Genomic DNA, 15,851 nt, shown 5'->3' on the forward strand with positions numbered 1-15,851 from the left:
TTCGATACCTCACGAGGTGAAGACAAAGTTTTATACGCAGCGGAAATATTTATCCCCTTTTTGGTTAGCACGAGTTTGGGTTAGTTCGAGAGGTGTGATTATATGCAGTGCAATCGAGAAGTTAGCGAGAGATAAAAACAGAAAGTAAATGCAAGAGAGATTTTAAGTGGTTCGGCCAACCCGCCTACTTCCACTCTTCTTCCAGAAACTCCCTGGAAGGATTGCACTAAAACTTCCCTTTCTAGTACAATAACGAGCGCTTGAGCTTTTGATCACCAAGCCCGCCTCAAGCCTCAGGTTTTTCGCCCGCTTCCAGTTACTCCACCTCTCGAGCACTTGACCTCACCAAGCCCGTCAAGCCTCAGGTTTCTTTCGCTCGGACAGCAGCCAGGTTACTCCGCTCTCCTCAGTTTTCTCCCCGCTTCCAGTTACTCCACCTCTCGAGCGCTGACCTTTGATCACCAAGCCCGTCAAGCCTCAGGTTTTTCTTTCGCTCGGACAGCAGCCAGGTACCCACCTCCCTGCCTAAACATCCTAAGTTCAATACACACGAGAGGTCGAAAAGATTTGCAAAATCTTATACAAGTCTATTCACCCCCCCCCCTCTAGACTTGTACCCCAACCCCTTGGGACCAACATGAGGGTCTAATTGACTTTAAAGATAACGTTTGATATCCTAATTGATACATTTTTGAACGCCCTAATTGATACATTTTATTAAAAAAAAAGTGACGTTTAGATTTACCTGATATTACGGGTCACTAACAAGTAATTATGCCTTGATAAACTAAATTGACATTTTTATGTATCTAATTGCAACTTTAAAAAGTTTGAGGGTCTAATTGACTTTAAAGAGAAAGTTTGATATCCTATTTGATACATTTTATTCAAAAAAAGTGACATTTAGATTTACCTGGGATTACAGGTCACTAACAGATAATTATCTTTTGATAAACTAAATTGACATTTTTATGTATCTATTTACAACTTTAAAATGTTTGAGGGTCTAATTGACTTTAAAGGGGAAGTTTGATATCCTATATGATACATTTTATTCAAAAAAAGTGACATTTAGATTTACCTGGGATTACAGGTCACTAACAGGTAATTATGACTTGATGAACTAAATTAATATTTTTATGTATCTAATTGAGACTTTAAAAAGTTTGAGGTCTAATTAACTTTAAAGAGAAAGTTTGATATCCTATTTGATACATTTTATACAAAAAAAAGTGACATATATATTTACTTGGTATTACAGGTCACTAACATGTAATTATGCCTTGATAAACTAAATTGACATTTTTATGTATCTAATTACGACTTTAAAAAGTTTGAGTGTCTAATTGACTTTAAAGAGAAAGTTTGATATCCCATTTGATACATTTTATTCAAAAAAAAGTGACATTAGATTTACCTGGTATTACAGGTCACTAACAGGTAATTATGCTAAATTGACATTTTTATGTATCTAATTGCAACTTTAAAAAGTTGGAGGTCTAATTGACTTTAAAGAGAAAGTTTGATATCCTATTTGATACATTTTATTCAAAAAATAGTGACATTTATATTTACACAGGTCACTAACAGATAATTATGCATTGATGAACTAAATTGACATTTTTATGTATCTAATAGCAACTTTAAAAAGTTTGAGGGTCTAATTGACTTTAAAGAGAAAGTTTGATATCTTATTTGATACATTTTATTCGAAAAAAAAGTGACATTTAGATTACCTGGTATTACAGGTCACTAACAGGTAATTATGCTTTGATAAACTCAATTGACATATTTATGTACTTAATTGCAACTTTAAAGAGATTGACGGTCTAATTGACTTTAAAGAGAAAGTTTGATATCTTATTTGATACATTTTATTCGAAAAAAAAGTGACATTTATATTACCTGGTATTACAGGTTCCTAACAGGTAATTATGCTTTGATAAACTCAATTGACATATTTATGTACTTAATTGCAACTTTAAAGAGATTGACGGTCTAATTGACTTTAAAGATAAAGTTTGATGTCCTATTTGGTACATTTTATTCAAAAAAAGTGACATTTATGTTTACCTGCTATTAGAGGTCACTAACAGGTAATTAAGTTTTGATTAAATAAATTGACATGTTTATATACTTAATTGCGACTTTAAAAGTTTGAGGGTCTAATTGACTTTAAAGAAAAAAAGTTTGATATCCTATTTGGTACATTATATTCAAAAAAAAAGTGAAATTTATATTTACCTGGTATTACAGGTCAGTAACAGGTAATGATGCTTTGACGAACTCAATTGACATGTTTATGTACTTAATTGAAACTTTAAAAAGTTTGAGGGTCTAATTGACTTTAAAGATAAAGTTTGATATCCTATTTGATACATTTTATTCGAAAAAAAAGTGACATTTAGATTTACCTGGTATTACAGGTCACTAACAGGTAATTATGCCTTGATAAACTAAATTGACACTTTTATGTATCTCATTGAAACTTTAAAAAGTTTGAGGTCTAATTGACTTTTAAGGGAAAGTTTGATATCCTATTTGATACATTTTATTCAAAAAAAAAAAGTGACATTTACATTACCTGGTATTACATGTCACTAACAGGTAATTATGTCTTGATGAACTAAATTGACATTTTTATGTATCTAATTGTAACTTTAAAAAGTTTAAGGGTCTGATTGACTTTAAAGAGAAAGTTTGATATCCTATTTGGTACATTTAATTCAAAAAAAAAAGTGACATTTATATTTTTACCTAGTATTACAGGCCACTAATAGATAATTATGCCTTGATGAACTAAATTGGCATTTTTATGTATCTAATTCCAACTTTAAAAAGTTTGAGGGTCTACTTGACTTTAAAGAGAAAGTTTGATATCCTATATGATACATTTTATTCAAAAAAAGTGACATTTAGATTTATCTGGGATTACAGGTCACTAACAGGTAATTATGCCTTGATGAACTAAATTGATATTTTTATGTATCTAATTGAAACTTTAAAAAGTTTGAGGTCTAATTAACTTTAAAGAGAAAGTTTGATATCCAATTTGATACATTTTATTCAAAAAAAAGTGACATATATATTTACTTGGTATTATAGGTCACAAACAGGTAATTATGCATTGATGAACTAAATTGACATTTTTATTTATCTAATTGCAAATTTAAAAAGTTTGAGGGTCTAATTGACTTTAAAGATAACGTTTGATATCCTAATTGATACATTTTTGAACTCCCTAATTGATACATTTTATTAAAAAAAAAAGTGACGTTTAGATTTACCTGATATTACGGGTCACTAACAAGTAGTTATGCCTTGATAAACTAAATTGACATTTTTATGTATCTAATTGCAACTTTAAAAATTTTGAGGGTCTAATTGACTTTAAAGAGAAAGTTTGATATCCTATTTGATACATTTTATTCAAAAAAAAAAGTGACATTTATGTTTACCTGGTATTACAGGTCACTAACAGGTAATTATCTTTTGATAAACTAAATTGACATTTTTATGTATCTATTTAATCTTTTGATAAACTAAATTGACATTTTTATGTATCTATTTACTCTTTTGATAAACTAAATTGACATTTTTATGTATCTATTTACAACTTTAAAAAGTTTGAGTGACATTTTTATGTATCTATTTACAACTTTAAAAAGTTTGAGGGTCTAATTTATGTATCTATTTACAACTTTAAAAAGTTTGAGGGTCTAATTAACTTTAAAGAGAAAGTTTGATATCCTATTTGATACATTTTATACAAAAAAAAGTGACATATATATTTACTTGGTATTACAGGTCACTAACATGTAATTATGCCTTGATAAACTAAATTGACATTTTTATGTATCTAATTACGACTTTAAAAAGTTTGAGTGTCTAATTGACTTTAAAGAGAAAGTTTGATATCCCATTTGATACACTTTATTCAAATAAAAAGCGAAATTAAGATTTACCTGGTATTACAGATCACTAACAGGTAATTTGACTTGTTGAACTAAATTAACATTTTTATGTATCTAATTGCAACTTTAAAAAGTTGGAGGTCTAATTGACTTTAAAGAGAAAGTTTGATATCCTATTTGCTACATTATATTAAAAAAAAAGTGACATTTATATTTACCTGGTATTACAGATCACTAACAGGTAATTTGACTTGTTGAACTAAATTAACATTTTTATGTATCTATTTACAACTTTAAAGTTTGAGGGTCTAATTGACTTTAAAGAGAAAGTTTGATATCCTATTTGCTACATTATATTAAAAAAAAAGTGACATTTATATTTACCTGGTATTACAGATCACTAACAGGTAATTTGACTTGTTGAACTAAATTAACATTTTTATGTATCTAATTGCAACTTTAAAAAGTTGGAGGTCTAATTGACTTTAAAGAGAAAGTTTGATATCCTATTTGATACATTATATTCAAAAAATAGTGACATTTATATTTACCTGGTATTACAGGTCACTAACAGATAATTATGCATTGATGAACTAAATTGACATTTTTATGTATCTATTTACAACTTTAAAAAGTTTGAGGGTCTAATTGACTTTAAAGAGAAAGATTGATATCCTATTTGATACCTTTTATTCAAAAAAAAAGTGACATTTAGATTTACCTGGTATTACAGGTCAGTAACAGGTAATGATGCTTTGACGAACTCAATTGACATGTTTATGTATTTAATTGAAACTTTAAAAAGTTTGAGGGTCTAATTGACTTTAAAGAGAAAGTTTGATATCCTATTTGCTACATTATATTAAAAAAAAAGTGACATTTATATTACCTGGTATTACAGGTTCCTAACAGGTAATTATGCTTTGATAAACGCAATTGACACGTTTATGTACTTAATTGCAACTTTAAAGAGTTTGACGGTCTAATTGACTTTAAAGATAAAGTTTGATGTCCTATTTGGTACATTTTATTCAAAAAAAGTGACATTTATGTTTACCTGCTATTAGAGGTCACTAACAGGTAATTAAGTTTTGATTAAATAAATTGACATGTTTATATACTTAATTGCGACTTTAAAAGTTTGAGGGTCTAATTGACTTTAAAGACAAAAAGTTTGATATCCTATTTGGTACATTATATTCAAAAAAAAGTGAAATTTATATTTACCTGGTATTACAGGTCAGTAACAGGTAATGATGCTTTGACGAACTCAATTGACATGTTTATGTACTTAATTGAAACTTTAAAAAGTTTGAGGGTCTAATTGACTTTAAAGATAAAGTTTGATATCCTATTTGATACATTTTATTCGGAAAAAAAGTGACATTTAGATTTACCTGGTATTACAGGTCACTAACAGGTAATTATGCCTTGATAAACTAAATTGACACTTTATGTATCTCATTGAAACTTTAAAAAGTTTGAGGTCTAATTGACTTTAAAGGGAAAGTTTGATATCCTATTTGATACCTTTTATTCAAAAAAAAAAAAGTTTGATATCCTATTTGATACCTTTTATTCAAAAAAAAAGTGACATTTACATTACCTGGTATTACAGGTCACTAATAGGTAATTATGTCTTGATGAACTAAATTGGCATTTTTATGTATCTAATTCCAACTTTAAAAAGTTTGAGGGTCTAATTGACTTTGAAGAGAAAGTTTGATATCCTATTTGATACCTTTTATTCAAAAAAAAAGTGACATTTCTATTTACCTGCTATTACAGGTCATTAACAGGTAATCATGCCTTAATGAACTAAATTGACATGTTTATGTATTTAATTGAAACTTTAAAAAGTTTGAGGGTCTAATTGACTTTAAAGAGAAAGTTTGATATCCTATTTGATACCTTTTATTCAAAAAAAAAGTGACATTTCTATTTACCTGCTATTACAGGTCATTAACAGGTAATCATGCCTTAATGAACTAAATTGACATGTTTATGTATTTAATTGAAACTTTAAAAAGTTTGACGGTCTAATTCACATTAAAGAGAAAGTGTGATAGCCTATTTGATACATTTTGTGCAAAAAAAAGTGACATATATATTTTTTACTTGGTATTATAGGTCAGTAACAAGTAATTATGCCTTGATGAACTACATTGACAAGTTTATGTATCTAATTGCAACTTTAAAAAGTTTGAGGGTCTAATTGACTTTAAAGACAAAAAGTTTGATATCCTATTTGGTACATTATATTCAAAAAAAAGTGACATTTATGTTTACCTGCTATTAAAGGTCACTAACAGGTAATTAAGTTTTGATTAAATAAATTGACATGTTTATATACTTAATTGCGACTTTAAAAGTTTGAGGGTCTAATTGACTTTAAAGACAAAAAGTTTGATATCCTATTTGGTACATTATATTCAAAAAAAAGTGACATTTATGTTTACCTGCTATTAAAGGTCACTAACAGGTAATTAAGTTTTGATTAAATAAATTGACATGTTTATATACTTAATTGCGACTTTAAAAGTTTGAGGGTCTAATTGACTTTAAAGACAAAAAGTTTGATATCCTATTTGGTACATTATATTCAAAAAAAAGTGACATTTATGTTTACCTGCTATTAAAGGTCACTAACAGGTAATTAAGTTTTGATTAAATAAATTGACATGTTTATATACTTAATTGCGACTTTAAAAGTTTGAGGGTCTAATTGACTTTAAAGACAAAAAGTTTGATATCCTATTTGGTACATTATATTCAAAAAAAAGTGACATTTATGTTTACCTGCTATTAAAGGTCACTAACAGGTAATTAAGTTTTGATTAAATAAATTGACATGTTTATATACTTAATTGCGACTTTAAAAGTTTGAGGGTCTAATTGACTTTAAAGACAAAAAGTTTGATATCCTATTTGGTACATTATATTCAAAAAAAAGTGACATTTATGTTTACCTGCTATTAAAGGTCACTAACAGGTAATTAAGTTTTGATTAAATAAATTGACATGTTTATATACTTAATTGCGACTTTAAAAGTTTGAGGGTCTAATTGACTTTAAAGACAAAAAGTTTGATATCCTATTTGGTACATTATATTCAAAAAAAAGTGACATTTATGTTTACCTGCTATTAAAGGTCACTAACAGGTAATTAAGTTTTGATTAAATAAATTGACATGTTTATATACTTAATTGCGACTTTAAAAGTTTGAGGGTCTAATTGACTTTAAAGACAAAAAGTTTGATATCCTATTTGGTACATTATATTCAAAAAAAAGTGACATTTATGTTTACCTGCTATTAAAGGTCACTAACAGGTAATTAAGTTTTGATTAAATAAATTGACATGTTTATATACTTAATTGCGACTTTAAAAGTTTGAGGGTCTAATTGACTTTAAAGACAAAAAGTTTGATATCCTATTTGGTACATTATATTCAAAAAAAAGTGACATTTATGTTTACCTGCTATTAAAGGTCACTAACAGGTAATTAAGTTTTGATTAAATAAATTGACATGTTTATATACTTAATTGCGACTTTAAAAGTTTGAGGGTCTAATTGACTTTAAAGACAAAAAGTTTGATATCCTATTTGGTACATTATATTCAAAAAAAAGTGACATTTATGTTTACCTGCTATTAAAGGTCACTAACAGGTAATTAAGTTTTGATTAAATAAATTGACATGTTTATATACTTAATTGCGACTTTAAAAGTTTGAGGGTCTAATTGACTTTAAAGACAAAAAGTTTGATATCCTATTTGGTACATTATATTCAAAAAAAAGTGACATTTATGTTTACCTGCTATTAAAGGTCACTAACAGGTAATTAAGTTTTGATTAAATAAATTGACATGTTTATATACTTAATTGCGACTTTAAAAGTTTGAGGGTCTAATTGACTTTAAAGACAAAAAGTTTGATATCCTATTTGGTACATTATATTCAAAAAAAAGTGACATTTATGTTTACCTGCTATTAAAGGTCACTAACAGGTAATTAAGTTTTGATTAAATAAATTGACATGTTTATATACTTAATTGCGACTTTAAAAGTTTGAGGGTCTAATTGACTTTAAAGACAAAAAGTTTGATATCCTATTTGGTACATTATATTCAAAAAAAAGTGACATTTATGTTTACCTGCTATTAAAGGTCACTAACAGGTAATTAAGTTTTGATTAAATAAATTGACATGTTTATATACTTAATTGCGACTTTAAAAGTTTGAGGGTCTAATTGACTTTAAAGACAAAAAGTTTGATATCCTATTTGGTACATTATATTCAAAAAAAAGTGACATTTATGTTTACCTGCTATTAAAGGTCACTAACAGGTAATTAAGTTTTGATTAAATAAATTGACATGTTTATATACTTAATTGCGACTTTAAAAGTTTGAGGGTCTAATTGACTTTAAAGACAAAAAGTTTGATATCCTATTTGGTACATTATATTCAAAAAAAAGTGACATTTATGTTTACCTGCTATTAAAGGTCACTAACAGGTAATTAAGTTTTGATTAAATAAATTGACATGTTTATATACTTAATTGCGACTTTAAAAGTTTGAGGGTCTAATTGACTTTAAAGACAAAAAGTTTGATATCCTATTTGGTACATTATATTCAAAAAAAAGTGACATTTATGTTTACCTGCTATTAAAGGTCACTAACAGGTAATTAAGTTTTGATTAAATAAATTGACATGTTTATATACTTAATTGCGACTTTAAAAGTTTGAGGGTCTAATTGACTTTAAAGACAAAAAGTTTGATATCCTATTTGGTACATTATATTCAAAAAAAAGTGACATTTATGTTTACCTGCTATTAAAGGTCACTAACAGGTAATTAAGTTTTGATTAAATAAATTGACATGTTTATATACTTAATTGCGACTTTAAAAGTTTGAGGGTCTAATTGACTTTAAAGACAAAAAGTTTGATATCCTATTTGGTACATTATATTCAAAAAAAAGTGACATTTATGTTTACCTGCTATTAAAGGTCACTAACAGGTAATTAAGTTTTGATTAAATAAATTGACATGTTTATATACTTAATTGCGACTTTAAAAGTTTGAGGGTCTAATTGACTTTAAAGACAAAAAGTTTGATATCCTATTTGGTACATTATATTCAAAAAAAAGTGACATTTATGTTTACCTGCTATTAAAGGTCACTAACAGGTAATTAAGTTTTGATTAAATAAATTGACATGTTTATATACTTAATTGCGACTTTAAAAGTTTGAGGGTCTAATTGACTTTAAAGACAAAAAGTTTGATATCCTATTTGGTACATTATATTCAAAAAAAAGTGACATTTATGTTTACCTGCTATTAAAGGTCACTAACAGGTAATTATCGTTTGATAAACTAAATTGACATTTTTATGTATTTAATTGAAACTTTAAAAAGTTTGACGGTCTAATTCACATTAAAGAGAAAGTGTGATAGCCTATTTGATACATTTTGTGCAAAAAAAAGTGACATATATATTTACTTGGTATTATAGGTAATGAACAAGTAATTATGCCTTGATGAACTACATTGACAAGTTTATGTATCTAATTGCAACTTTAAAAAGTTTGAGGGTTTAATTGACTTTAAAGAGAAATTTTGAGATCCCATTTGATACATTTTATTCAAAAAAAAAGTGAAATTTAGATTACCTGGTATTACAGGTCACTAACAGGTAATTATGACTTGGTGAATTGAATTGACATTTTTATGTATCTAATTGCAACATTTAAAAGTTTGAGGGTCTAATTGACTTTAAAGATAACGTTTGATATCCTAATTGATACATTTTTGAACGCCCTAATTGATACATTTTATTAAAAAAAAAGTGACGTTTAGATTTACCTGATATTACGGGTCACTAACAAGTAATTATGCCTTGATAAACTAAATTGACATTTTTATGTATCTAATTGCAACTTTAAAAAGTTTGAGGGTCTAATTGACTTTAAAGAGAAAGTTTGATATCCTATATGATACATTTTATTCAAAAAAAGTGACATTTAGATTTACCTGGGATTACAGGTCACTAACAGGTAATTATGACTTGGTGAATTGAATTGACATTTTTATGTATCTAATTGCAACTTTAAAAAGTTGGAGGTCTAATTGACTTTAAAGAGAAAGTTTGATATCCTATATGATACATTTTATTCAAAAAAAGTGACATTTAGATTTACCTGGGATTACAGGTCACTAACAGGTAATTATGACTTGATGAACTAAATTAATATTTTTATGTATCTAATTGAGACTTTAAAAAGTTTGAGGTCTAATTAACTTTAAAGAGAAAGTTTGATATCCTATTTGATACATTTTATACAAAAAAAAGTGACATATATATTTACTTGATATTACAGGTCACTAACATGTAATTATGCCTTGATAAACTAAATTGACATTTTTATGTATCTAATTACGACTTTAAAAAGTTTGAGTGTCTAATTGACTTTAAAGAGAAAGTTTGATATCCCATTTGATACATTTTATTCAAATAAAAAGCGAAATTAAGATTTACCTGGTATTACAGATCACTAACAGGTAATTATGACTTGTTGAACTAAATTAACATTTTTATGTATCTAATTGCAACTTTAAAAAGTTTGAGGGTCTAATTGACTTTAAAGAGAAAGTTTGATATCCTATTTGCTACATTATATTCAAAAAAAAGTGACATTTATATTACCTGGTATTACAGGTTCCTAACAGGTAATTATGCTTTGATAAACTCAATTGACATGTTTATGTACTTAATTGCAACTTTAAAGAGATTGACGGTCTAATTGACTTTAAAGATAAAGTTTGATGTCCTATTTGGTACATTTTATTCAAAAAAAGTGACATTTATGTTTACCTGCTATTAGAGGTCACTAACAGGTAATTAAGTTTTGATTAAATAAATTGACATGTTTATATACTTAATTGCGACTTTAAAAGTTTGAGGGTCTAATTGACTTTAAAGAAAAAAAGTTTGATATCCTATTTGGTACATTATATTCAAAAAAAAAGTGAAATTTATATTTACCTGGTATTACAGGTCAGTAACAGGTAATGATGCTTTGACGAACTCAATTGACATGTTTATGTACTTAATTGAAACTTTAAAAAGTTTGAGGGTCTAATTGACTTTAAAGATAAAGTTTGATATCCTATTTGATACATTTTATTCGAAAAAAAAGTGACATTTAGATTTACCTGGTATTACAGGTCACTAACAGGTAATTATGCCTTGATAAACTAAATTGACACTTTTATGTATCTCATTGAAACTTTAAAAAGTTTGAGGTCTAATTGACTTTTAAGGGAAAGTTTGATATTCTATTTGATACATTTTATTCAAAAAAAAAAAAGTGACATTTACATTACCTGGTATTACATGTCACTAACAGGTAATTATGTCTTGATGAACTAAATTGACATTTTTATGTATCTAATTGCAACTTTAAAAAGTTTAAGGGTCTAATTGACTTTAAAGAGAAAGTTTGATATCCTTTTTGATACATTTTATTCAAAAAAAAAAAAGTGACATTTACATTCCCTGGTATTACATGTCACTAACAGGTAATTATGTCTTGATGAACTAAATTGACATTTTTATGTATCTAATTGCAACTTTAAAAAGTTTAAGGGTCTGATTGACTTTAAAGAGAAAGTTTGATATCCTATTTGGTACATTTAATTCAAAAAAAAAAGTGACATTTATATTTTTACCTAGTATTACAGGCCACTAATAGATAATTATGCCTTGATGAACTAAATTGGCATTTTTATGTATCTAATTCCAACTTTAAAAAGTTTGAGAGTCTACTGGACTTTAAAGAGAAAGTTTGATATCCTATATGATACATTTTATTCAAAAAAAGTGACATTTAGATTTATCTGGGATTACAGGTCACTAACAGGTAATTATGCCTTGATGAACTAAATTGATATTTTTATGTATCTAATTGAAACTTTAAAAAGTTTGAGGTCTAATTAACTTTAAAGAGAAAGTTTGATATCCAATTTGATACATTTTATTCAAAAAAAAGTGACATATATATTTACTTGGTATTACAGGTCACTAACAGGTAATTATGCATTGATGAACTAAATTGACATTTTTATTTATCTAATTGCAAATTTAAAAAGTTTGAGGGTCTAATTGACTTTAAAGATAACGTTTGATATCCTAATTGATACATTTTTGAACTCCCTAATTGATACATTTTATTAAAAAAAAAGTGACGTTTAGATTTACCTGATATTACGGGTCACTAACAAGTAATTATGCCTTGATAAACTAAATTGACATTTTTATGTATCTAATTGCAACTTTAAAAAGTTTGAGGGTTTAATTGACTTTAAAGAGAAAGTTTGATATCCTATTTGATACATTTTATTCAAAAAAAAAGTGACATTTATGTTTACCTGGTATTACAGGTCACTAACAGGTAATTATCTTTTGATAAACTAAATTGACATTTTTATGTATCTATTTACAACTTTAAAAAGTTTGAGGGTCTAATTGACTTTAAAGAGAAAGTTCGATATCCTATATGATACATTTTATTCAAAAAAAGTGACATTTAGATTTACCTAGGATTACAGGTCACTAACAGGTAATTATGCCTTGATGAACTAAATTAATATTTTTATGTATCTAATTGAGACTTTAAAAAGTTTGAGGTCTAATTAACTTTAAAGAGAAAGTTTGATATCCTATTTGATACATTTTATTCAAAATAAAATGACATTTATATTTACCTGGTATTACAGGTTACTAACAGGTAATTATGTTTTGATAAACTAAATTGACATTTTTATGTATCTATTTACAACTTTAAAAAGTTTGAGAGTCTAATTGACTTTAAAGAGAAAGTTTGATATCCTATTTGCTACATTATATTAAAAAAAAGTGACAATTATATTACCTGGTATTACAGGTTCCTAACAGGTAATTATGCTTTGATAAACTCAATTGACATGTTTATGTACTTAATTGCAACTTTAAAGAGTTTGACGGTCTAATTGACTTTAAAGATAAAGTTTGATGTCCTATTTGGTACATTTTATTCAAAAAAAGTGACATTTATGTTTACCTGCTATTAGAGGTCACTAACAGGTAATTAAGTTTTGATTAAATAAATTGATATGTTTATATACTTAATTGCGACTTTAAAAGTTTGAGGGTCTAATTGACTTTAAAGACAAAAAGTTTGATATCCTATTTGGTACATTATATTCAAAAAAAAGTGAAATTTATATTTACCTGGTATTATAGGTCACTAACAGGTAATTATACTTTGATGAACTAAATTGACATGTTTATGTATTTAATTGCAACTTTAAAAAGTTTGAGGGTTTAATTGACTTTAAAGAGAAAGTTTGATATCCTATTTGATGCATTTTATTCAAAAAAAAAGTGACATGTAAATTACCTGGTATTACAGGTCACTAATAGGTAATTATGTCTTGATGAACTAAATTGGCATTTTTATGTATCTAATTCCAACTTTAAAAAGTTTGAGGGTTTAATTGACTTTAAAGAGAAAGTTTGATATCCTATTTGATGCATTTTATTCAAAAAAAAAGTGACATGTAAATTACCTGGTATTACAGGTCACTAATAGGTAATTATGTCTTGATGAACTAAATTGGCATTTTTATGTATCTAATTCCAACTTTAAAAAGTTTGAGGGTTTAATTGACTTTAAAGAGAAAGTTTGATATCCTATTTGATACATTTTATTCGAAAAAAAGTGACATTTATATTTACCTGGTATTATAGGTCACTAACAGGTAATTATGCTTTGATGAACTAAATTGACATGTTTATGTATTTAATTGAAACTTTAAAAAGTTTGACGGTCTAGTTCACATTAAAGAGAAAGTGTGATAGCCTATTTGATACATTTTATGGAAAAAAAAGTGACATATATATTTACTTGGTATTATAGGTCAGTAACAAGTAATTATGCCTTGATGAACTACATTGACAAGTTTATGTATCTAATTGCAACTTTAAAAAGTTTGAGGGTTTAATTGACTTTAAAGAGAAAGTTTGATATCCTATTTGATGCATTTTATTCAAAAAAAAAGTGAAATTTAGATTACCTGGTATTACAGGTCACTAACAGGTAATTATGACTTGGTGAATTGAATTGACATTTTTATGTATCTAATTGCAACATTTAAAAGTTTGAGGGTCTAATTGACTTTGAAGAGAAAGTTTGATATCCTATTTGATAAATTATATTCAAAAAAGCGTGACATTTAGATTTACCTGCTATTACAGGTCACTAACAGGTAATTATGCCTTGATAAATTAAATTGACACTTTTATGTATCGCATTGAAACTTTAAAAAGTTTGAGGTCTAATTGACTTTAAAAGGAAAGTTTGATATCCTATTTGATACATTTTATTCAAAAAAAAAGTGGCATTTATATTACCTACTATTACAGGTCACTAATAGATACATTTTTGAACTCCCTAATTGATACATTTTATTAAAAAAAAAAGTGACGTTTAGATTTACCTGATATTACGGGTCACTAACAAGTAATTATGCCTTGATAAACTAAATTGACATTTTTATGTGTCTAATTGCAACTTTAAAAAGTTTGAGGGTCTAATTGACTTTAAAGAGAAAGTTTGATATCCTATTTAATACATATTATTCAAAAAAAAATGACATTTATATTTACCTGGTATTACAGGTCACTAATAGGTAATTATGCCTTGATAAATTAAATTGACACTTTTATGTATCTCATTGAAACTTTAAAAAGTTTGAGGTCTAATTGACTTTAAAGGGGAAGTTCGATATCCTATATGATACATTTTATTCAAAAAAAAGTGGCATTTATATTACCTTCTATTACAGGTCATTAACAGGTAGTTATACATTGATGAACTAAATTGACATTTTTATGTATCTAATTGCAACATTTAAAAGTTTGAGGGTCTAATTGACTTTGAAGAGAAAGTTTGATATCCTATTTGATAAATTATATTCAAAAAAGAGTGACATTTATTTTTACCTGGTATTACAGGTCACTAATAGATAATTATGCCTTGATGAACTAAATTGACATTTTTATGTATCTAATAGCAACTTTAAAACGTTTGATGGTCTAATTGACTTTAAAGAGAAAGTTTGATATCCTATATGATACATTTTATTCAAAAAAAGTGACATTTAGATTTACCTGGATTACAGGTCACTAACAGGTAATTATGCCTTGATGAACTAAATTGACATTTTTATGTATCTAATTGAAACTTTAAAAAGTTTGAGGTCTAATTAACTTTAAATAGAAAGTTTGATATCCTATTTGATACATTTTATTCAAAAAAAAGTGACATATATATTACTTGGTATTACAGGTCACTAACAGGTAATTATGCATTGATGAACTAAATTGACATTTTTATTTATCTAATTGCAAATTTAAAAAGTTTGAGGGTCTAATTGACTTTAAAGATAACGTTTTATATCCTAATTGATACATTTTTGAACTCCCTAATTGATACATTTTATTAAAAAAAAAAGTGACGTTTAGATTTACCTGATATTACGGGTCACTAACAAGTAATTATGCCTTGATAAACTAAATTGACATTTTTATGTATCTAATTGATGCCTTGATAAACTAAATTGACATTTTTATGTATCTAATTGAAACTTTAAAAAGTTTGAGTGTCTAATTGACTTTAAAGAGAAAGTTTGATATCCTATTTGATACATTTTATTCAAAAAAAAATGACATTTATATTTACCTGGTATTACAGGTCACTAACAGGTAATTATGCACTGATGAACTAAATTGACATTTTTATGTATCTAATTGCAACTTTAAAAACTTTGAGTGTCTAATTGACTTTGAAGAGAATTTTTATATCCTATTTGATAAATTAT

At 26.7% G+C, this 15,851-nt stretch overlaps 1 protein-coding gene across 1 annotated transcript in view; it reads left to right on the forward strand.

The window, feature by feature from the left end:
- The window catches only part of LOC116003931 (G-type lectin S-receptor-like serine/threonine-protein kinase LECRK3), a 4,411-nt gene extending 2,140 nt beyond the window's left edge, over positions 1-2,271 (forward strand). The window contains exon 3 of the mRNA XM_031243870.1: positions 2,257-2,271. Coding sequence (XP_031099730.1) covers positions 2,257-2,271 — 15 coding nt within the window. The remainder of the gene's footprint in view (positions 1-2,256) is intronic.
- The last annotated feature ends 13,580 nt before the right edge of the window (positions 2,272-15,851 follow it).

The sequence above is a fragment of the Ipomoea triloba genome, chromosome 14, assembly GCF_003576645.1.
Source record: "Ipomoea triloba cultivar NCNSP0323 chromosome 14, ASM357664v1".
In the NCBI taxonomy this organism is placed as follows: domain Eukaryota; kingdom Viridiplantae; phylum Streptophyta; class Magnoliopsida; order Solanales; family Convolvulaceae; genus Ipomoea; species Ipomoea triloba.